General features: G+C 38.8%; 1 protein-coding gene across 1 annotated transcript in view; it reads right to left on the reverse strand.

Moving 5' to 3' along the window:
- Positions 1–25,874, reverse strand: part of LOC126480868 (roquin-1) — a 231,080-nt gene that overhangs the window by 52,006 nt on the left and 153,200 nt on the right. Inside the window, exons 14-16 of the mRNA XM_050104246.1 lie at positions 22,921–23,080; positions 19,460–19,529; positions 6,255–6,338 (exon numbers count right to left, since the gene is read on the reverse strand). Of these exons, the coding sequence (XP_049960203.1) occupies positions 6,255–6,338; positions 19,460–19,529; positions 22,921–23,080 (314 nt within the window). The remainder of the gene's footprint in view (positions 1–6,254; positions 6,339–19,459; positions 19,530–22,920; positions 23,081–25,874) is intronic.

Here is a 25,874-nt window from a genome sequence, read left to right on the forward strand (position 1 = left end):
TAGTAGTGCACCCAAGTTTCATCTGTGCTCACAAACTGGTGCAAAAAATCTTGTTCGTTTTTCCATTGAACGGGCAAAATTTTGTTCAAATATGTCCATTCTCATGCAATTTTGATCCAGCGTCAAGAGTTGTGGCACCCATCTTGCAGATAATTTTTTCCATTTCTAATTCTCCAGTTAAAATGTTATATACCCTTTCAGATGGCACCTGGAAAGCATGAGCAATTTTGCGCCTTTTCAACTGATGATCCTTCATGACCATTTTGTGCACTTTTACAATGATTTCTGGAGTAGTGACACATCTTGCCCAACCACTGCGCGGATCATGACCTAAGCTCTCCCGACCAAATTAAAATTCATTTGTCCACTAGGCAACAGTTTAATATGAAGGAGCAGAGTCCCCCAGTGTATCCTGGAGATTGGCATGAATGTCCTCTGCTTTCATACCTTTCTTTATGAAGTACTTAAATCATTGCTCAAATATCGATTTTTTCCATCTTCGGAAATCACTACGCGGGAACAACAACAGCGCCATGTCACCGCCAAAGCTGTCTTCCAAGAGTACTAATGTGGCACGTACTTACAAGCATCAGTCAAATGAATATCACGTGAACAACTCATTGTGCTAGTGCTAACCTCTCGTGGTGATTCCGAGAACTTTTCAAGCCACCCTCATACTTCAAACACCATTGCACTAGCTTCCTGATATGAGGCCGAGAAAAAAGTTTTTGGTTGCACAGCATCGCTTCCTCCACCTGTAGATCAGAACTCAACCGAAAGCCTCTTAAAGCACCTTTAAGTGGGCCAAACGGATGGTAATTAACAGTGAGAGATCAGCACTGCACATGGTTACGCTTGTGCTCTTCATTGCATTCTTTTGAAGCTCATCTTGCACATACTTTGTGAAAGTTGAGCCTGCTACGCTTAATTTCATATGCAGAATTTTGTCAGCTGTACTTGTAGCTGGACATCCCGCTCTTTCATGACCCTTCATGCCTTCCTGACTACTTCTGAACTGTTCAGTCTACTGGTAAACACTTCACCGTGACAAAACATTGTCCTGTATTGTGCTAAAGGACTTCTATGAACTGCCACTCAGACTACCTTCAGACCACAAAAACATATAATGGAACACTGTCTGTCTATGGTGTAAAAAAAGAGGGACATGAATGTCATTATGTCACAACAGTACACAGCAGACTGATGTGATAATGTTGCAACCCCACAGGCAAAGATAGTGGTGCCATCTAGAGGCTGCTGAATGCATAAAGCCTTACAGCCAACCTAAAGACAATTAGAGCAAAATTGCGGATATGAGGGTCATTCCAAAAGAAATGCACGCTATTTTTTTAAAAACCCAGCTTTTATTCTACATGTTTGAAAGTTTTACAGTGTGTAGATACATCCTTTAGGAACAATATTTTCATTTCTCCACGTAATTTCCATCCCTCTCAACTGCCTTAAGCCATCTTGGAACCAGCGCCTGTATATCCGCATGGTAAAATTCTGGACCAACCTGTTGGAGCCACTGTTTGGCAGCATGCACAACGGAGTCATCATCTTCAAACCTAGTTCCATGAAGAGAATCTTTCAGTTTCCCAAAGAGATGATAGTCACATGGAGCCAGGTCAGGACTATAAGGCGGGTGTTTCAGTGTTGTCCATCCATGTTTTGTGATCACTTCCATGGTTTTTTGACTGACATGAGGCCATGCATTGTCATGCAACAGAAAATCATCCTGCTTTTACCGATGTGGTCGAACACGATTCAGTCGAGCTTGGAGTTTCTTCAGTGTCATCACATACCGTATTTACTCGAATCTAAGCTGCACTCGAATCTAAGCCGCACCTGAAAAATGAGACTTGAAATCAAGGAAAAAAAATTTTCCCGAATCCAAGCCGCACCTGAAATTTGAGACTCGAAATTCAAGGGGAGACAAAAGTTTTAGGTCGCATTTCCAAATCGAAACAAAATTGGTCCATTGTAATATGAGACACAGTTTAGATCGAATGAATGACGATACAGTACAGTAGTTTGGTTTGAGTCTTAAGCTTAGCAGTTACGCTTTACCAGGTAGCCATTGCTATGCGTGAGGCACTCTGTCCTTATTTATACGGGTACGCTTCCTTTTTCACGTGCTTCATCTGGTTTGAATTGATTGCTTATTTTTCTTTGATCTAATAAGCGCCGTTTTCTTTTTTATAGGTGTTTACGTCACTCTAAGCTGAAAATGCATTACTGTACTGTGTCATGCAAAGTTTGTTGCATTCTGATAGTGAGTGTTTACGGCCTGTCGCCGCTCACGGCATGGCTTCCTTTTGTGCGCGCTACCGTCGCTTAAAAAAAAGGAATCGTCTCATTAGCGAAACAATGGCAAGAGACTGCTATTTGTTGTTACTTACACTGCTGATTTCTTTGCTAATGATCAACAAGAACCAAATAATAGACTGCGTATGATAAATGTTCTGAACGAGAGTTTAGTGAAAAATTTTCTCCGTTTGAAAATTTTTGCAGGCACCTCTTTAGTACATTACGTTCTGCACAGAAATTAGAGTCATCTTAGACTTAAAAATCTAGTCAATTGCTTCATTTCTGACTGTATCACTATTAGGCATAAGAATAATACGAATACAAAGATGACATGATATGTATATTCTTCTGTGTTTGCTGTTGTCTCACTCTAGTTTCGTAGTTTATTAGGCAGACAGGATTTAAATGAGATAGCAGCAAACACGAAACAATACATGGTAAAATGTTTATATTCGTATAATTCTTATGGTGAAGAGAATACTGCACGTGATTCACAATTCATAAAAGTTTCTATTAGCAACCATCTCTTCTCACAGGTAGGAAAAAATCCAGAACGTAGAGTTGACTATATTGACAAACATCCCAAACAGTCTTGCCAGTCAGATTTTCGTAGTACATTGAAATGCTCCTGCTACATTCGAAGATGAACAATACGGAATTTGTATTTACTTCGTTGGATAATGTACGAAAATGCAGTGGTCGAAACTCGGGGCGAAGAAAAAAGCTCGTCTCCCACCTATTTTTTTAAATTTATTTAATGACGTAGCGGTTTTGGTGCCAGTATTTATCTCTGTGCCTACAAAGCATGCCTATGTAGCGCTACATATATTCGACGGCAGAAGTTAGTTGTGGCGGCACCCACCAACATTTTTCAGAACTTCTGCTTGCTTTGCACTTGATTCTAAGCCGCAGGCGGTTTTTTGGATTACAAAAACCGGAAAAAAAGTGTGGCTTGGATTTGGGTAAATACGGTATGCATCAGAATTTATGGTGGTTCCACTTGGCACAATGCCCACAAGCAAGAGTCCTTCAGAATCGAAAAACATCGTAGCCATAACTTTTTCAGCTGAAGGTATGGTTTTGAATTTTTTTTTTCCTTGGGTGAATTTGCATGATGCCACTCCACCGATTGCCTCTTCGTCGTGAAAAATGATGGAGCAATGTTTCATCACCTGTCACAGTTCTTCCAAGAAATTCATCTCCACCATTCTCGCACTGTTCCAAAAGTTCGCTGCATACCATTTTTCTTGTTTCTTTGTGAGCCACTGTCAACATCCTGGGAACCCACCTGGCACAAACCTTTTTTAACGCCTACACTTTCAGTATTCTGCAAACACTTCCTCCCCCTACCCCAACGTAGCGTGACAATTCTTTCACTGTGATGCGTCTGTCAGCAGACACCAATTCGTTAACTCTCTGCACATTGTCTGGAGTGTGTGCAGTACGAGGCCTGCCACTGTGAGGACAATCCTCAATACTGCCGTGCCCACTTTCATCACGTAACCTGCTTGCCCACCAACTAACTGTACTACGATCAACAGCAGCATCTCCATACGCCTTTTTCAACCCCTTGTGGATGTTTCCCACTGTCTCTTTTTCACAGCACAGGAATTCTATGACAGCATGTTGCTTCTGATGAACGTCAAGTGTAGCAGCCATCTTGAAGACATGCTGTGACGGCACCACTCACGGGAACAGGTTGAACTAAGTTTGAAAACAAGCGGGAAGGATGTATCTACACACTGTAAACCTTTCACACACGCAGAATGAAAACTGTATTTTTACAAAAATAGTGTGCATTTCTTTTGGAGTGACCCTCGTACTTATTGACTTATCTTCATAGAATTGTTGACAGTTATCAAAAGTTAGAACATTTGGCATACCATGTAAGGCTTATGTGGGATGGGTCACGACACCCCAAAAATTGCGACGTTCTGCAAAAATTTTGTATCACTAGTGTTGAGGATTCTAATAACATGTTTTAGATTCAACTTGTTACACATAATTATGGTAAATTGGGTTAATTTCGGTTGACATTGCAGGCATCCATTTTGTTGATTCCTATCTCCTGGAGAACGGTGTTTAACAAAGTAGGTGTTCAGTGTTCACGCAACACAGCCCTGAAAGATGAATCCATCACTGAAATGTAGACTGTAGTGCTGGACGATATGTATAACAGAGGATCCTTTCTCGATACTGCATAGCCCTCAAATTACCCTCAATAGTGCAATGAGAGGCATCCAGTGCCTGTACCTGATAATGAGCAGAAACACTGCTGATCCACGTCTCTACTGAACCCTTGGGACTGGATGCCTGAGATTTGCCTTGGCAGTTAAATACTTTCCACTCTCTCCTACAACGCTCATCTCATCACTTAGGAGAATCTATCGCCATTGATCGATGTCCCATCCCTGGTTTTCCCTCTTAACACCTTCTCTGTGCAACACAATGCTGGGGGAGCGGAATTGTACTGTTGTTTGCAATGGATGCCAAGTGACAAAATTGATTGCATAGGATGACTGCATACTGACTGGGCTCACACAAACTCACCAATTTGCCTCCAAAAAGGCAGTTCTGATGCATTTTTCTCAGGGTATCTATGAGCCATAATTTGTAGGCAGCAGTCAGTAGTGACGAGATGCTGCAGGTGACCACTATGAGGCAGATCTTCAATGTATGAATAACGTTACTGTAGTGTAAGCCAATTTGGTGTGCAGACTCTCATGCCGACAAATACTCCTGCTCTAAAATGACAATGTGTGAATGGTCTAAATTAATAATGTATTTCAAGATGTACCAATTGACTGAATAATGTACACTTGGTCCCCTGTCCTGTTCTCAACTGGAGACACAGTGCACTCTACTGAACAACACTGACTATGTTTTGCTATTGATGGGGCATCTTTCTTTGAGCATTGGTAGTTGTCAAATATGGGTTCAAAATATTCACATATTCACCAATTAAATTCATCACCCTTGAATACTTTTCATAATTTTGTATATTTATGAGGCAAGGGGTACCTTCATCCTGTTAACTATTACTAAAATAAGTAACCAAATGATTTTGTCTTAGCGATGAGCTCAGTGCACCAAAGATATGATTGGTTTCAGGATTTAGATTCATTTTCAAAAATAGTACCTTAACATCTTGCATGACCCAAGACACATAAACTGCAGTATTCGTAGTGTGGAAAGTGTAGTGACTTTTCTTTATGAGATTAGCCTTGGAATGAAAAACATAATTATTTAAGAAGTAGTAAAAATTCTTCCAGGCCTGATGTTCAGTTACAAACACAACTATTTTGTGGATCAAGATGAAGTTTGACTGACAATTTTGCCCAATGTGTACCCACAAAAGAAATAAATTATTATCATCAATGCCACACTCTGATAGTCAAGAAATTTTCATCTTGACCTGCGTTATGTTCCCATACAAGGAATAAAATGACTTACTCATTACTATACTACACAAACAGGGCCAATAGTTGCTTATTATTGTACCACACAAACAGGGCCTATGTAACTATGTCTTCATTCTGTATACAAAGAAACAGGCTTTTGTATTGTTAACTGTTTATGCATTTCTTTTCTTGTCTTCCGTTATCGAGTTTTTCTTACTAACCACTGCCGATTTCTTCTATTCACTGTCGTAGAGGTTGCCACAACATTTTTGGCATCCACCCTGTCTCTCTTATTTTTTACTGCTTGACTGTCTCAGGAGCATGAAATCAATCTTTGACTTGACATTTGAAATTATGGATTACTAATTAACCCACCGTGAGTTTTACAGTTTTTGATATGTTAGCAATTATATGCTCTACTTTAACCCTTATCTCTCAATGAAGCCCTATGTAAACACAGTATCATAAAATTAATTCTTTTCACTATTATGATAATGATAAAGTCACGTAGTTTGGAAACAAAGAATTATGTAAGATGCATACCAGTCTCAGTTCTTCCTGCTCTATAAGCTGCAATTCCTGTGTAAGCTTTTCTCCTTCTGTAAGTGCACTCCCATGTGAAACCAGCTGAAAGAGAAATAAGAAAAACAACAACCAGAAAATAAACAAAAGTTGCTATACATTACACTGATGGAAAAAAATCGCAACACCAAAAAATATAAGTAATGAAATTTCAGGAATACAGTTGTCTGGGTGACATTTTTAAGTGATTAACATTGCGAGATCACAGGTTAATGTAAGCATGAGATAAGCTATTGCAAATGTGAAATGCTGGTACATTAATAACCAGTGTAACTGCCCGAATGATGAATGCAAGAATGCAGATACACATGCATTTTGTTGCACAGGTGTTACATGTCAGTTTGTGGGATGAAGTTCCATGCATGTTGCACTGGGTCAGTCAATACAGGAACGGTTAATGCTGTTTGTGGATGACACTGGAGCTGTTGTCTGATAGTGTCCCACGGGTGCTCAATTGGAGACAGATATGGTGATTGAGCAGGCCACGGCAACATGTCGACACATTGTAGAGCACATTGAGTTAAAACAGCGGTCTGTGGGCAAGCGTTATCCAATTAGGAAACACCCCCTGGAACGCCATTTCACAAATGGCAGCACAACAGATTGAATCAACAAATTAATGTACAAGTTGGCAGTCAGGTTGTGTGGGGAAAATCACAACAGAGCTCCTGCTGTCATACGAAATCACACCTCAGACCATAACACCTAGTAGGTACATCCAGCACATGTCACATGCAGACAGGTTGGTTGCATGCTCTCAACTGCCCCCCCCCCCCCCCCCCAACCAACAAACTGCCATCGCTGGCACTGAGGCAGAAACAGCTTTTCTCAGAAAATACAACAGACCTCCACCCTGCCCTCCAATGAGACAACACTTATGTTGCAAATGGCGGTGGTTTGGGGTCGGAGAAACGCACACTGCAGGGCATCTGGCTCGGAGCTGTCCAATTTGCAACAGTTTGTTATGTCACTGTGGCGCCAGCTGCTGGTCAAATTGCTGCTGCATATGCAGTATGATGGGCCAGAGCCACATGCCAAACACAATAGTCTTCACTCCCTGTAGTGCCACGGGGCCATCTGGAGTCTGGTCTTCTTTTGACTGTACATTCTTGTGACCACCGCTGCCAGCAATTGTGCACAATGGCTACATTCCTGCCAAGTCTTTCTGCTGAATCATCGAAGGAACATTCAGCTTCTCTTAGCTTTTTTACATGATCTTGTTCAGATTCAGTGAGGTGTTTATAATGGCATCTTTGACGCCTTAAAGGCATTCACGACTAATGTCAACTTTCCAAGTCCAATCTCAAAAGCAACTAATGATCAAGACAGTAACAGAGTGCATTTAAAACAAACCTCATTTGCATCCTCATAATGGCACTATTAGTGATACTCTTATGCGAATGGCATGAAATATGAAAAGACATCATCTTTTAAATTGAAACATGCCTACCAACTTTCATTTATGTCACACCAACTCCTCCTTGGTGTTGCAATTTTTTTTTTTTTTCCATCACTGTGTAAGAAACATTGATGCATTAATAGCTGTTCATTAGTTAACAAAAGCTTCAGACAGCCAATACATGTGGATGTGGAGAAGAAACAGAAGACAATATAATATTAGAGGCCAAGTAGATATTTCCCACTGGGATATTATAACCTAAAGTCCTCAGATCTAGATACAAATACAGGCCATTCGCCTTTCTTTCTTTTGAAATGAAACTCACTGTGACAGCCATATGGTGAATGAAAGTATTTTTACATAACTTATTACAGTTACAATGTCTGAATATAAACACATATTTTATTGTGGTTATCTCATGTGTTCAGAATCTGGCCATATAACAGTCTAAGGAGCTGTAAGTGCTGGAGATCTCTGAAGCTTTGATGCAATTTCAGTTCCAAAATGCATCTGCCCAATGTTGGCACACAACTCCTCCACACTGGAATACGAGAGACAATGTACGTAGTTCTTAATACACACATTAATTTATTTTGGTATCCTTTCCAGAAACAGAAATCTACCAGGGGCATGGATACCTAAAATCATATCTGCAATTTCGCCCAAAGTCCTAAACAGAAGGAGATCTGAGTAGGTACCATCTTAGTGACCAGTGGAAAATCAGGACATAATAATGACAGTACTATGAAAAGAACAGATTGCTACTCAACATGTAGTGGAGATGCTAAGTCAGACAGTTACAATGAAAGGTCTGCTACCAAGTAAGGCAAAAGGCATTCTGCATTAAAAAAAAAAAAAAAACCACACACACACACACACACACACACTGCACCTCAAATTCACATGAGCACTGACTCTGGTCTGGTCACGTGAGTGTTAGTTGTGTGACGAATGGGAGTGTGTATGTTGCCCACAGTCTAGCCTCCCTTGTCAAAGACACCAACCAGTTCCTTCACTGACTTCCCATCATCCCCACCCCCTGTACATCCTAGATCCCTACTCATCACTGTTGATGCAACCACCCTACACACAAACCTCCCTCATGCCCATGGTCTTACCTCTATTGAACACTAACTTTTCCAAAGATATCATCAATGAACCTGAAGGCCACCAAACACACTACCTCATTCCTCATAACCTTACTGACTTTATCCTAACCCACAAGTACTTCTCATTTGAAAAGAAGGTATATAAACAAATCTGTGGCACTGCCATGGGCACCTCCATGCCACCCTCCAGTGCCAATCTTTTTATGGGCCATCTAGAGGAGACCTTCCTAGCCTCCCAAAACACCAAACCTCTATTGTGGTTCAGGGTCATTGATGATATCTTCATGACCTGGGCTCAGAGCCGAGACACACTATGTATATTCCTTCACAACCTCAACAACTTCTCTCCCATCCATTTCATGTGGTCCCACCAGCCCAAGAACCAGTCCCACAAACAAGTGACCCCTTCATCACCCAGTAGAACTCTAGACTGGAACAACTGAAACATATCCTATGTCAGAACTTTGATTACCTGTTATCATGCTCTGAAATGAGTGACATCCTACCCAAGATACTTCCCACCCCTCCTAAAGTGATGTGTCGTCGGCCAACCAACCCCCACAACATCCTAGTCCATCCCTACGCCACTCCCAATTCCAACCCCTTGCCACAAGTATCATATCCCAGTGGAAGACCCAGGTGCAAAACCTGCCCATTTCACCCAACCAGCACTTCCTATTCCAGCCCTGTCACAGATTTATCCTACCCTATCAGGGGCCGGGCCACCCGTGAAAGTAGCCATGTCATTTAACAACTCTGCTGCAATCATTGCACAGTCTTTTTTTTTTTTAAATATTGGTATGACTACCAACCAGCTGTTCAGCAAGATGAACAACCAGTGCCAAACTGTGGCCAAGAGCAAAGAAGCCCACCCCGCGGCGAACATGCAACTGAACATAACTCACTTGATTTTAATGGCTGCTTCACTACCCAAACTATCTGGATCCTATTATCCATCATCAGCTATTCTGAACTGTGCAGATAAAAGTTATCCTTACAACATATTCTCCACTTCTGTAATTATCCCAGCCTCAACCTACAGTAACAAACTGTCCCCACTCTCGACCCAATAGTTTCCATCTCCCTCTGTCCTGTCATCTCCTCCCCATTTTCATCTCCATGCCTGTTTATCTGCGACCCTGTGCCAACCCATCTGCCTGTCTTTCCCTGCTATTCTCCTTTTATCCCCATCTTCCAGCCTCACAACCTCCTGACACTTTGCCAGTTGGCATTCTAGACCCTGCACAGTCCACCAGACAGCATTGTTGGCAAGACATGATACAAGAAGAGAAAAAATTTTGGCTGCTGATAACAAAAACAGTTTGCTCGAACTTCTGCAGAAGGCGCTTTGCTATGCCATAGCACTAGATGAATCAGGCAACCTCGTTGATGAAGAAAAAATGTCCATTTTCGTGTGATTTTTGGATTTTGAAAATAAAGAATTTAGAGAGAAATTGTTAAAAATACTGCCGTTGAAAGGCAAGACTTGCAGAGAAGATTTATTCAAGACTTTTGATGACTTCATTACAAAAATCAAACATTAGCTATGACAAAATGGTGTCTCTTTCAACTGAAGGGGCCCCAGCAATTATCGGCAAAGAAAAAGGACTAGTAAAGATAATCTAAAATAAGAGTGCTGGGCTGCTATGTTATCAGGGTGTAATTCAACAGGCAGCCCTTTGTTGGAAACTTAGTGTGTGACTGAAAGAAGTAAGGGACACGCTGATCAAGTTGGTTAATTTTATGAGGTCTCATTCTGCTCTTAAGCACAGATATTTCAAAGAGTTTCTTTCTGAATGTGATTTGGTCATTCTGACTTACTGCAGTATAATAATGTTCATTGGCCAAGTAAAGAAGTAGTAACATCCTTCTTAGAAATCTTGGATTCACATGAACCAAGAAACTACATGGAGTTCCTACCACATCACTGCAGTATGATAGGTATGACTCTCTTGGAGGACATTAATATGTGATCTGATACAAAGTGTCTCTCTTCATTCCATTGCAAGCCGGATATATTTGAAAAAAATATTGAAAGTAGAGAATTTTTTTGCTTTCCAACAATTTTTGAATATAAAAGTAATTCTGAAACAGACATTTCAGTATTATTAAATTTTATGTCAGATGTTAAGAAGGAATTTGCAGTAAGATTCCAAGACTTTTCCAAGATAGAAAAGCTGTCGCAATTCTTAAAATCATGTTTTCAAGTTTCCAGCTGCAGAATGGATGCCTGTCGCAATTCTTAAAATCATGTTTTGAAGTTTCCAGCTGCAGAATGGATGCATGTGGCTGTGAAGCTGTTCTGCCTTTCAAAGCCTTTACTCCGAATGGAGATAACACACTAGCAGGAAGAAATTTCTCCGCAATCTTATATATAACTGCATCTGCTGAAGAAATTTGGAGTAAATATGCACGAGAAAAATGTGAAAAATGTAAAAAATTAGTCATCATGTACCTTGCTACTATTTGTGCTCTACATATACTGTATTCATGAAATTTCCCTTTAAAAAATGAATTTTTTGAAGAACAGGTATCCCTCAAGATTAATGGTCGCACAGCTTGAAGACACTATTTGCGTAAGTTGCTCCCCATATGAACCTAACTTTAAGAAACTGGCTCCAGGCTGCAAATCTAATTTCTCCCATTGATTTTAAATACAAGTATGCCTATCTATTGTTATTCATATTTTGTGTATGAAAATCAAAATAAAAAAAAAAGAGTCTGAATATACGAGGGCGGTTCAGAAAGTAACCTCCGATTGGTCACAGTGCGGGTTGTGGGGGGAGTAGTGACGCCATCTGTGCGTTCACGCACTCAACAGGTCAGTCGGCATCAAGCCGTGGTCGAGTGAACGTCGTACCTGCGCTAGTTTAGTTTTTGTGGCAGTTTGAAATGTGTGCTGCAATAGAAAACCCCGCCAAATGTGAAGTGCGTGCTGTCATAAGGTTTTTTACAGCCAAAGGATATTCTGCAGCAGCTATTCATCGTGAGCTTTGTGCCGTGTACGGACCAAGAGTTATGAATGAAGGAGTTGTCCGTGAATGGGTACGTTTATTTAAAAGTGGACGAGAAAACGTTCATGATGAAGAGAGGAGTGGTAGACCATCATTGGTGACTGACGAACTCGTTCAGACAGTTGATGCAAAAGTTCGTGAAAATCGACGTTTCTCAATGTCGGAGTTGTCTACTGGTTTTCCACAGATTTCTAAGACTCTCTTGTACGAGATAGTGACAGCAAGATTGGGTTACCGTAAGTTCTGTGCACGATGGGTGCCCAAAATTCTTACCGACCACCACAAAACTCAAAGAATGGCCTCTGCATTAGACTTTCTGTCACGTTATGAGGACGAAGGAGAACCATTGTTAAACAGAATCGTGACCAGTGACGAAACCTGGATTAAGTACGTCAACCCTGAGACAAAAGAACAATCAAAGATGTGGGCACATTCAAATTCGCCTACCAAACCAAGAAAAGCCTCGCAAGATTTTTCTGCCAGAAAACTGATGGCAACGGTGTTTTGGGATGCCAAAGGGGTGTTGTTGGTTGAATTCATGGAACGTGGTACGACCATTAATCAAGACGTGTATTGTGAAACAATAAAAAAGTTACGACGGGCTATACAGAACAAACGCCGTGGTATGCTGACTTCCGGTATCATTTTTTTGCACGATAACGCCCGTCCTCACTCTGCTCGCAGAACAACGGCCCTTCTTGAGTCCTTCAAGTGGGACGTTATCAACCATCCACCTTACAGCCCAGAGCTGGCGCCAAGTGATTATCACCTCTTCATGCATTTGAAGAAATGGCTCGGGTCACAGCGGTTTGATGACGACGAAGAGCTCAAAGATGCGGTCACAGGCTGGCTCCAGGCACAAGCGGGTGATTTTTATGCAGAAGGAATTTCAAAGCTTGTGAAGAGATACGATAAGTGCCTCAATCGCTATGGAGACTATGTAGAAAAATAGTGCAAAGATGTAGTTGTAAGATGTATATATTAAAATATTTTTATTTAACTTGGTGTATTTTGTTAAATCAACCGGAGGTTACTTTCTGAACGGCCCTCGTACATTTTTTTCTGGGTTTTTCCAATACAAATATGGCAGTCTATTAGAATCAAAAATTAGTAAGGAATATGAGCTTTTTTTTCTAGATTTTTGAAAACAAATATGCCTATTACTGCATTTCATATTATTTTGTGAGTGAAAATTAAAATAAAAAATTACCGAGGAATAAGTTTTTTCTTCTGGGCCTCGATAAAAATGTTCCAAAGTATCTGCACCCATCTGAAATAACTTGCCAACTCCTGAAACAGACTCTGCCTCTTCCATTCTAATCACATACTGGAAGAACACCTTTCAAATTATGAATCTCCCAATTAAGTCTTTTCTTGTGACTTAACTGATGGCGGCAATGCAAGACAAAGCTTCCTATGCTTCAGGGTATGATAAGTTTCCACCCATAATTTATGTGCAATATGCACTTCAAACAAAGCATAAAACCAAATTCCAAGCCACCTGGACATTCTCTGCTGGTATCCACAGCTGTAGAACTTATCAATCCTTTGAATGGTAAAGGTTTTATACACCAGTGTAGAACTCCCTGGCACTTTAGGAAATGAACCCCAGCAAAAAACAACTTGTTTTGGAAAACACTTTGATGCATGGCAAGATGTCCACTGCATATTTTCATAATAAGACAGCACAAATACAAATTCACAAATACTTCATGGTAGCTTCCAAAGCACTGAAATTGAGATTGCACTGATTGATGTGCCTTTTCCAGCCAAGTTAATGGCTTAAACTGATAATCAAACAGTATGGATATAACAAAAGCTAAGCTTCACACACAATATTGGCTGTTAATTTTTTTTCCAATGGTGTAGTTGGCAGTAATGTAACATAATTCACTTTGCGTAAAAGGAAATTTACTTTGAAATTAACACTTCTAAACTGCAGTTTGTTGTTACTAAGTATTGCATAGTCTTCATCCCAAAGCCTTTGACACATTTTGCTGTTAGCAGACACTTGGGTGTGTGTGTGTGTGTGTGTGTGTGTGTGTGTGTGTGTGTGTGTGTGTGTGTATTTTCGACAAAGGCCTTGTTGGCTGAAAGCTCATTTTGTGACAGTCTTCTTGTTGTGTCCATCTGCGATTGTATCTCCACAATATGGTGAGTAGCAACTATCATCTTCATAATACTGTGTGGTTTTTTACTGTCCATAGTGCATTTTCTTTGCAAATAAAGTTTTGTTTTGGTGTTATTCTCTCATTTATGTTTCACTGTTGCAGTATTATCCTGCAGGAGTGGTCTAAAGTAAAATTCTTTGTTAGAATATCAGTTCTTACCAGTTAAAATTACAAAAATTTAACTGAAAACTGGAACAATGAAAAATTCCCAAAGTTTTAAGAAATTTCTGGGTTTTCCCCACACGAAGAAAGTCCCACGTTTTACCCGGTTTTCCCAATTGTCCTGGGGTGTACACACTCTGTCAGAACATAATACTAACACTCCAAATTTCACAGTTATCTTAATACATACAGCTCATCAAGCATCTGTCTAGTCCAAACACATCCCCCAGAATGCCCTATCATGTACCTGTTATGATTAATCACGTACCTGTTATGATTAACCCGTCCATAATTGAAAGCCTTAATCCGGATAAGTCGTGTTTAGATACCTTCCAGTAAAACACAAAAAATTGACCAGGAATTTGAAAACTTTGTTAATAACTCTTGTCCTTTCCCAAACTTTATTATGGCTGTCAATACACTGTTACAGCTTTTTACTTAATGAAACAAATATTTGGTATAACATTTATTGAATTTTAAAAAATTGGACTTGTCTTGCTCTTGCACAAAATAACTTTTTTTTTTAACATGTCAAAATGTAAACAAGTAACTACAGAAACAATTATTAACTATTTACAGATTACTAAATATGATGAGGGGTCTAAAAATCACACAGAAAAAGTGGATACCATGATAAAAGTGATAGGCATGGAATGTTGATAAAAAGTTCACTGTGCTTCTCCTGCTGCTGAACTCTATGTAGTATTCGTAATGGTTCCATATCTGAGACTGGCACATCCTCCTTGGCAAGCTTCGTGACATCTCTATATTTCTCAGATATAACTGACAGAGGTGCTTTATAAAGTTTTTCCTCACGAGAAGTAAAAGTAGTTGAGACTTTCTGAATAATAAAATCATGATAGACAAGTTGTGATGATAATGCACTATATCCGTCTTGTAGTCAAAGAACATGTACTTTGAAATAGTTAACTTCTCTTTATAAGCACTCTTGTGTGGAACAAGAAGTCTACAAACAGATATTGTGTAACACAACCACAGTGAACTTCTTGGAGGTATTTCACATAGCAGACTCTCACTACTGTTTTGTGCAATGTCAAAGCAAGCCCTGGACATGTCCAGTTCTTACCCCAAACATCCGATGTCAATAAGTCCATTCCCTACGTTATTCTGAATTTGTGCCATACTTGCACCACATGATACAGCAATCTTCAAACTGTGCAATGGTAGTACATATCTGGTTATTGCACCAATGGCTTAAACTGTTTTCCACTTCTGCATAAATCAATATAACAGTTTCCTCTGCATCATTCAAAACAATGCTGCGATTTTTTTGAGTATTCCTTTCTGGGAGCAACAATGACCCTGAGAGCAGAGCACTATTTTCTCTTAAAACACTGCTCTGAAACTAACATACTTGGGCTGCAACGGAAGACCTCTTAAATAGTTACCTAGTATGTCTGATTATGTCTGTCAGTCAATTTGTTCTGTCTGCCACAGTGGTGATTGGGTTTATTGCTTCCACTAAATTTTTGCCTTGCAACACCACCACCAGCACACCTACACTTATATAACTTCTATGAAATAACCATGGAATTATGAAAAAAGGCATAAACCAAAATCTTATAAAACTTCAAAAATTATGAAATTGTATGTAGATCTGTGGTGCGCGTACAAATATGTTAGTTTAAGTTTTGCTACAGTTAGGGGAAATCAATATCGTACTGTGTACAATGAATACTCTTGCAATGCAAATTAAACAGAACAAATAAAGTATACCAAAAGGGTAGTGTGATGATAAAGCTTGTTTCGAAGCGATAATTGGCCAGTTAAAGTATTCAAGAAACTTGAATACATACTCTATATGATCAAAAGTATCCAGACACCTGGCTGAAAATGACTTCCCAATTTGTGGCGCCCTCCATCGGTAATGCTGGAATTCAATATGGTGTCGGCCCACCCTTAGCCTTGATGACAGTTTCCGCTCTCTCTGGCATACGTTCAGTCAGGTGCTGGAAGGTTCTTTGGGAAATGGCAGCCTATTCCTCATGGAGTGCTGCACTGAGGAGAGGTATTGATGCCAGTCGGTGCGCCTGGCACGAAGTCGGCGTTCCACAACATCCCAAAGTTGTTCTATAGGATCCAGGTCAGGACTCTGTGCAGGCCAGTCCATTAAGAGGATGTTATTGCCATGTAACCACACTGCTACAGGCCATGCATTACAGACAGGTGGTCGACTGTGTTGAAAGATGATCGCCATCCCCAAATTGCTCTTCAACAGTGGAAAGCAAGAAGGTGCTTGAAACATCAATGTAGGCCTGTAATGTGATAGTGCCACACATAACAACAAGGGTTGCGCCACACCCCCCCCCCCCCCCCCCAATGAAAAACACGACCACACCATAACACCACTGCCTCCGAATTTTACTGTTGGCACTACACATGCTGGCAGGTGATGTTCACTGGGCATTCGCCATACCCACACACTGCCATCGGATCACCACATTGTGTACAGTGATTCCTCATTCCACACAACGTTTTTCCACTGTTCAGTCGTCTAATGTGTACGCTCCTTACACCAAGCGAGGTGTCGTTCAGCGTATACCTGAGTGATGTTTGGCTTATAAGCAGCCGCTCGACCATGAAATCGAAGTTTTCTCACCTCCCGCCTAACTGTCATAGTACTTGCTGTGAATCCTGATGCAGTTTGGAATTCCTGTGTGATGGTCTGGATAGATGTGTGCCTATTACACATTACTACCCCTTCAACTGTCGGTGGTCAGTCAAGAGACAAGGTCAGTCTGTACGCTTCTGTGCTGTACGTGTCCCTTCATGTTTTCATTTCACTATATCACATGAGAAACAGCAGACCTAGGGATGTTTAGGAGTGTGGAAATCTCGCGTACAGACGTAGGATACAAGTGACACCCAGTCACATGACAACGTTCGAAGTTCGTGAGTTCTTCGGAGTGCCCCATTCTGCTGTCTCACGATGTATAATGACTACTGAGGTTGCTGATATGGAATACCTGGCAGCAGGTGGCAGCACAATGCACCTAATATGAAAAGCATGTCTTTGGGTGTGTCTGGATACTATTGATCACATAGTGTAGCAGCACACATGCTTAGTGCCACAGGTAAGTACAGCTGCATATTATCTTTGCATTTTAAAGCAATTTTGGTATCGACTAGTTAACATAAATGTTGCATTAAACATAATTATTACAGTTTTGGTGGCTTCAGTTTCACTGACATCGTAATATTTATGTGTGGTTGTATTTTATTTCATTAATACTAATGCCCGACTTTTGTAAATGCCTGCATACTTCATCTCTTTGTGTGTCCTTTCACTTTCCACTATCTACTGTGTGCAACTTGCATGTTATTCTTAGCCACCTGCTTAATCCATCTAACATAGTTAAGCCTATTCACAAAAATTATTCTGTATTACACAACACAAAATTTCCTCCTCATCCAAGAAGTTCTGCCTGTGTTTTTTACCATGTTGCAAATTGAGTGCAAATTTCTTCAACTCTCATCATTTAAAAAAGGATGCAATAATGTTCTGTTGTTTCTCAGAACAGAAGTATATTTGTTTTCTTACTTTTCGTCTTACTTATTTCTCAAAAGACATGTATCTTTCCTGTGCACAGTACTGTGGAGAATTTAGAGAGAAATGGTAGAAATTTAGGGAAACACATTCTGACAGAATGGCTGGATTCACTTCTATTTCCAATTTTTCTGATAAATGAAACCAGTTTTCTCTCCCCCAATCCTGACTGACTGAAAATTGGAACACAGTGACGAGAAAATTTAAAACTGCTTAGTACATATGACACTGTATTTGTTTTGTACCCTGCAACAGAAGCTGCAGGTTTTAAATAATTGTACCATTTTCATCCAGCTTTTCAGCTGATAATGTGAGCAACCTATTATGTTTCATATTTTTATTTCATTGAAATGTTTTGTGTCTATTTTCATTTAACAATATTTATGGTTAAAAAGCAAGGAATCTCTCTTTCTCATTTTTTGAAACTGCTGTAATGTTTGGGTTAAGGTAGAGCTTACTACAATATTATTTGTTTCCTGTATTTTCAGACCCCAATATATCTTATGATACGGGTTATGAAATCAATTTTACTGGAGTAATTTTTGCCATCAATACAATAGACGATGAAGAAAGGATGTTTTTCCTTGTTCATGGAGTCTCACCTCCAAAACATACTTTTCCCCTTTTACAGGAGTAAAAATTGCTGGCAACATAGTATCTCTCATATAAAATAGAGTGACATTATTTACAAGTGGTCACGTATTGGCTTGTAAATATTGTTCAGGTTGCGTAACTTCTGATTCAAGTATATTTTAATATTGTAAATAAGTATATTTTATATATAAAAAGTATATTTTAATATTATAAAAATGAAAGAAAATAGCTTCCACTTACAAAGTACAGATCAAATTTTAATACGGATCTAAATTTCTGATTTGTGAGATGTGATGCAGCTTATAACAAGATTTGATTAAAACCATGATTTTTAATATTGTCTGTCCATACAGATAATTATTCTTATTTGTTAAAGAAGTAAATATTATTGTCTTAATAGGGAAACAATCACAACAAATCTATTGTAGTTTTCCTATACAAAAGTTTTTCAATCATCTCAAGCTTATGATAACAATATAATGGAAGGAAACATTCCACGTGGGAAAAATTATATATAAAAACAAAGATGAGGTGACTTACCGAACAAAAGCGCTGGCAGGTCGATAGACACACAAACAAACACAAACACACACACACAAAATTCAAGCTTTCGCAACAAACTGTTGCCTCATCAGGAAAGAGGGAAGGAGAGGGGAAGACGAAAGGAAGTGGGTTTTAAAGGAGAGGGTAAGGAGTCATTCCAATCCCGGGAGCGGAAAGACTTACCTTAGGGGGAAAAAAAGGACAGGTATACACTCGCACATATCCATCCACACATACAGACACAAGCAGAGATATTTCAAATATCTCTGCTTGTGTCTGTATGTGTGGATGGATATGTGCGTGTGTGCGAGTGTATACCTGTCCTTTTTCCCCCTAAGGTAAGTCTTTCCGCTCCCGGGATTGGAATGACTCCTTACCCTCTCCTTTAAAACCCACTTCCTTTCGTCTTCCCCTCTCCTTCCCTCTTTCCTGATGAGGCAACAGTTTGTTGCGAAAGCTTGAATTTTGTGTGTATGTTTGTGTTTGTTTGTGTGTCTATCGACCTGCCAGCGCTTTTGTTCGGTAAGTCACCTCATCTTTGTTTTTATATACAAGCTTATGATAAACTATAAAACAGAATATTATCCACATATGAACAGTACCAACCTTCAAATCATTTATTCTCCGGTGCAAGGTTCGCAAATGTTGTCTCATTTTCTGGTTGTTTGCATAGCTTCTGAAATGTGGAATCACGCAAATAATTTGTAAAAAAATCATATATACACATGAATATATGTATGAATAACTTTACACTTCACCCATTAAGGCAAGTCTTATGGTGAATAATGAACCCTCGACTGTTTTTATTACTAGGCCTATAATGAAAGTTAATTATGGCTATTAAAGAACATGTTCACAAAGTAGAGATAAGCAACAACTAACGTATGCAGGGTAAAAATATAATGCTTGACACATTAAATTTATGATTTGAATAATAAGCCATATGAATAATAAATAAGAGAATGAGAGGGTTTGAAGAAGGAAGGTTTCTGGCGAAGACTTTTTTTCTGTTACGTTAAAAAGATAGTTAATGGACACCACCTATGGGGTGGGTGCATCAATGTAAAGTAATTTACTTTTGAAACAGCTTCAGTTCCATGATTATTATGCCTAGTTGGATTTTTACTAACTGAACAGTTTCACATAACAGGTACTATTCCCCAACATTTCAAGTTGAGAAACGGTTTAGGTGTCTTCATACTGATATGAAAGATGGGATAGTCAAAGCTGTATGTTAAATACTGTGGGATATCGTGTATTTGAAGCATATGTTATTCAATAAGTTGTTACCTTTACTACTTAAATTATTTCCATTCCATCAGGACTTTCCATTACCATAAGACACACGACAACTATGACAAAACAAACAAGCACAGAAAACAGAAAGTTTTTATATCTTAAAAACAAGAAGGAAATAAATCACAATGACAACGGGACTCTGTGTAAATCTGCATAAATCTTATTAAGAATTTGACCGATCTTTGATTACACTGAGAAAGAATGGGGAAAATCCAAGGGAACTTAATGTCCAAGTCGAATTTGGGATATTGTACCAATACTTTACACAGAGACATAAAAGCTTTTACATAAAAAATATGGCATTAATATACTTAGCTAAATGAAATGAAATGGAATTCAGACACACAATAAAATGGAAGTACTATAGCAAAAATAAAAAAGAGACATAATGCACTTTAAGGTTGAAGGCATCTTTTAAACACTGATGCCAAAAGAAAGAAAAGAATGTATGAGTAGAAGACAACAGCTTGCTGTTTTGAGTGAATGCCAACGAAGTCCTACAAATTCTACAGAAGTACTAAGAATAGATCTTAAAATCATGTGCGATATTGCCTCACTGTTTTTATAACTGATTATCAGATTCAGACCTGCTTTTGTGTCAAACAATTACAAATTTCCCATAATTTACACTCTGTGAAACAACATTCATGGAAAAGGGCAAAAACAGTGTAACTGACATAAAAAGAAGCTGGAATGGCACTGGCCTTCAAGCAGTGTTTCGCCCTCATTCTGAACTGGTGGCTGATACAAGTCAGAATACTTCGTATCACTAGTGCTTGCCTTCTACCACTGCCATCCTAAGAATAAATGTTGCATATTGTGTGTAGCATGGTTCACAGCCAATAAGTTAGTGAGTGAAATGTTTGAAGTATATAATAATAATAATAATAATAACACTTTTGTGTTTTTGTTCACAATTGTATGATGGACAATCTTATGAATACACTATTTCAAAGGAATAAAATACTTAGTTCATTGCAGAACACATGTTGCACTTGTGGGACTCCCACATCCACATTGAATATAATCATGAGAGAGAGAGAGAGAGAGAGAGAATTTTCATTTTAGAAAGTGCAAATGAAATAAGATGAAGTGCAAAAAGGAAGCACTTTCACCAGCCCAGTGAAAATGTTATGTATGTGGCCAATGTGCTATGCATCGAAGATTTCTCTGAATCTAACAACTGGATCGACAAGTTGAAGAAGTCATCTATAACACTGTATGTGGTGAAGAAAATAATGAGAGTTTAGAAACTCTTAATGAAGGTAAACTCATAGGTTAAAAGATTTATGCAGCACTATAAACGGGACAATACCTTGCAAATATGACAAAACCAGTCTCTTCATCAAAAATCTCCCCCAATAAAAAACTTACCTTTAAAGGTGGAAGTTATCATACAGAAAAACACAGTAAAGTTCACCTCAAATTAATGTTAGCTATCATAATTCTTGGGTCTGAAAAGATTAAGCTCTTTGTGATTCTGTAAGTTTTAATCACTACTCACTAACTACAGTGCCAGTCACAATGAATGGATGACTTCACAACTTTTTGAAAAACATTTGTTTGGCCTTGATGCAAATATGGGTCTATAACAGTAAACTGCTTCTATCTGTAAACTGTTGCTCTTCACATCCTAAAAATGAAAATGTATGAAATCTGCAGTTTTAATTCTCTCCACACCTCCAACTGATTCTGAGAAGGTTCTTCCAAACTGAAGAAGGAAGTTAATTTTGCCAATCAGATCTGGGTAATGATGATGACTGTAAAATTATTTGTACTTCATCGAGGACAAAGTTGTCACTGGAGCATCCAATGCAAGACTTCCTGCATTTTTACATCAATATTACCTCACAAAAAGTGTGTCAGTGGTGTATAATTGGATGGTTGATTTGGATGAAGCGACCAAACAGCGAGGTCGTCGGTCCCATCAGAATAGGAAAGAATGGTCAAGGAAGTCGGCTGTGTCCTTTCAAAGGAACCATCCTGGCATTTGCCTGAAGTTATGTAGGGAAATCACGGAAAACCTAAATCAGGATGGCTGGATGCGGATTTGAACTGCCGTCCTCCAGTGTGCTAACTACTGCATCACCTCGCTCGGTGGCGTATAATATTCAAGAAAATAATGACAGTACAGGAAATAACAATAGAAATAATGATTTTGATCATGCCAGTGATGCGCCTCGAAATGATGATTCAAGGGCATTAGTGAGTATTTCTAAATTTGTCTATCAATTAGAAAAAATGATAGAAAAAAGATCACCAGTATGTATAATTCTATATGTTTTTGGGGGAGAGAGAGAGAGAGAGAGAGAGAGAGAGAGAGGGGGGGGGGGGGGGACAAGGAATTACCAAGTGTCAATCTTATGTAAGATCAAAGGTTTCAAATTAAAGGTCAGTACTGTTAATAAAATGGCATGTACTTCAAAAGTGACTTCCCCCCCAACTAATTTTTCCACAATTTACACATTTTAATGTCCCTTGGTAATGGTTTCACTGTATGAATAGACCGTGGACAAACAGAAAGTGAGCATTAAAAACAAACACAGAATTTATTTTGTGGCATATGAAAATAATAATAATTTACATTCAGAAATCCTTATGGCTATTACTAAGCCTAACCAGAATTTTAAAAAGAAATGTCTGCAGAGCAACTTTTACTTTGCTCCTCCAACTGAAACAGCCTCTAATGAACTAGGCATGCAATCAACAATTCTGATTTTGATTTGTTACCACCAAAAAGATGTTAAAAATTATTTAATAATACTTACTCTTCTGAAGGACAGTCAGGTACTCTATTTTGTACAAACAGCTGAGGAGGATCCAAAATTCCATGGCCAATTGTTATGTAGCCATCACCCAATCCAGCAGTTGCAGGAGTTACTATGTGGCCACCTGGCAAAGTGGTTGCTTGCAAGGCTGCTGGATATCCTGCAAAATCAATGCAATTCTCAGTGATGTTACAGATAGCTATTAGAAATTGTGCCTCAAAATCCTACAATTTTCAAATACATAAATATGTTGCTTGTTAAGCATTACTTGACTACTTCCAAGTTTAAAACATGATGTGGTAACATACAAAGGCAGAAAAAGAACTCTCTAAGAAACATAATTTCATGGCTCTTCCCTATGTAAGTTACTCACGCACACGAGCTTCTCTCTTCACTTGATTTTTATTTATTAATTAGCTATGATTTTACACCCCAATGAAATACTTTTAACCACTAGTCACCTAAGTTTTATTAATTCTTGTTTTGAAGTATCTTCAGTAAACTCGAATACACAACTGTAAATAATAGACATCTAAAAATGTAACTTTGAGAAAATTGGTATGTTAAGTTTTGTTTTCGTGCTTGCTGTAAACAAATATTGATACAGTGGAGCCACTTTTACATGTCAGTTGTAGGTAGGGAATGTTCTGAAATATGGTTACATAATACACCAATAGAGGTCAGGGCTGTACTATGTTTACGACAACACCAACCTCAACAAACAGCGGTGCTATAGCTGTTACTGAATACTTTGTGTACTCTGCTTTGTTATGTGCTGTGTAATAATTGTTCTTTCCTTTACTTATTTTGAAATGAGTGTAGAGAGTAATTTTGGTCTTCACGGGGTTTGAATACAATTCTAACAACACCAGAAGTGATCAGTGATCCGTATGACCATTATATCAACACTGCTTTCACAGAACACAGAGGTAGACTGTCACCCCTGTGAGACGCAGATTCTTCTCCTCTTGACTGGCCTAAGTTTGCGTTTGTTTACAGCCACAGTCGACTATCAGGATATAGTGTCCAAGCTATACTGTTACTAATGTGTAACAGTAGCTTCCAACCATACTGAGAGTGCAGATAACATGGAGAAGGATAGACAGGATTTAAAGCTCTGTTGATGAGGTGATTATAAAACTGAGTACAAGCTTTGATAGGACCAGGAAATCATCTATATTCTTTCCAAAGGAAATTATCCTGGTGATTTAGCAGAACCACAGAAAACCTAAATGTGAATGTGCAGACAAATATTTAAAACCCAGTCCTCCTGAATGCGAGCCCACAATATTAACCACTGCAGTACCATGTTTGCTAACAGACAGTACGAAGTAATAGTTCAGAGAGCGACACTAACGAGAGAGGTGAAGGGAAGATGAGGGGAAATTTTATGTGTAGATTTTTTTCTATTATTGTTTCTTCCCAGTCTTCAATTTCTCTTTACATCTTTTCTTTTTAGCATACGAGCTTTGTGAATATGAAAATTTTCTTCTAATGTTGGAGTTTCTGTGTGATCTTCCTTTGTTCTTTGTTATGAATTTCATATTCTATTCATAATTCACAGGCTTGTTGCTTTCTTTTACTAAATGGTTTGTAAAGGTGGAATGTATACTTATCACACTGCGGACCAATTATGTTTACAAATCTTCTTGAGTGTTGCTGCATGGTAGGCGATTCTTACAAGACCGGATTGACATACGACACTGAAAAAGTTCAAAGCCAGTTCATGTTCTAGTACCATTCAAGAGGACAGATAGTCATGTATATGATAAGAGAGTTGGGGCTGTAATCATCAGAACAAAGGCATTTCTAGCAGTGGCAAGATATTTTCACAAAATTACAACCACCACTTTTCTCCTCCAAAACCAAAAACATTTTTCTGATTTTGCTATTTTGTCAAAAACTGACATTTTGAGCCTGTGTATAAAATATAGGTTGACTATTACACAAAAGTTTACAGCAACCAGCCACTTTTTACAATGCTATTTATTTATTTAAAGAGTGCCATTACTGATTTCGACCTGACAGGTTCATGTTTCGGTTACTTAAAATGAAGAATCCTTCCCATTATGTTCCAGTGCAACATCTTCCCTTTAATAATAACAATTTGTTTACATCACTTCAAATCATTGTGAGGCACAATTACAGTTAAGAACACATTGTCTCACATCTTGTTTTTGTTGTAGGGCACAACCACTCCAAAAAAATTTTGTCAGGTGAGGAAACAAAAGGCGAAATCTAATGTAAAATGTGAACTAGCCATCTGAAGATGAACCTGTTGCTTCGAAACCGGTAACAGTGCTGTTTAAATAAATAAATAACACTGTAAAAAGTGGCTGGTTGCTGTAATTTTCTGTGTAACAGTCAACCTATATATTTCTGATTTCTGCCTATACAAGATGAAACGACCAACTGTGATGAACTAAGAGACACTAGAGCTCGCACAAAGATTTAGGTGTTCATTTTTCCCCACATGTTATTAATTAAAGACTGGAAAGTCAAGAAATAGACTGAGAGTAGACTGACACTTGTTCTAAGAATCCCCTGCCAACAAATAGGTGTGAATTGTGGAGTAATAAGGTAAATGTTGATATAACAGTGAATCATTTCAGAAAACAGTTTCTGTATTAAGGAACAATAATTGTTAATATGGAAAGCCCTTGCTCATTTAAAAGCATTCACATGTCCTCTGGCTTCAATTTGTCCTTTGAAGGTAACATTGCAAGGAAAGGAATATCATGAAACTATGACCCATAATATCACATACCCATAGCCTACATTTAAAAATTGGTTGAAAGGTGAAGGGTAGGCCACATTGAACCCTGTCACACTCTTGCATTCCTTGAGTAATTTGCCACCTGCATCACACTAATGTTTATGGGCTGGCAGCAACAGGATGTCTGAAATACTGATTGATTTCTTGTGACTTATTAATGTAGGTTTCTTGAAACAAT

The sequence above is a fragment of the Schistocerca serialis genome, chromosome 5 (assembly GCF_023864345.2).
Source record: "Schistocerca serialis cubense isolate TAMUIC-IGC-003099 chromosome 5, iqSchSeri2.2, whole genome shotgun sequence".
Taxonomy (NCBI): Eukaryota; Metazoa; Arthropoda; class Insecta; order Orthoptera; family Acrididae; genus Schistocerca; species Schistocerca serialis.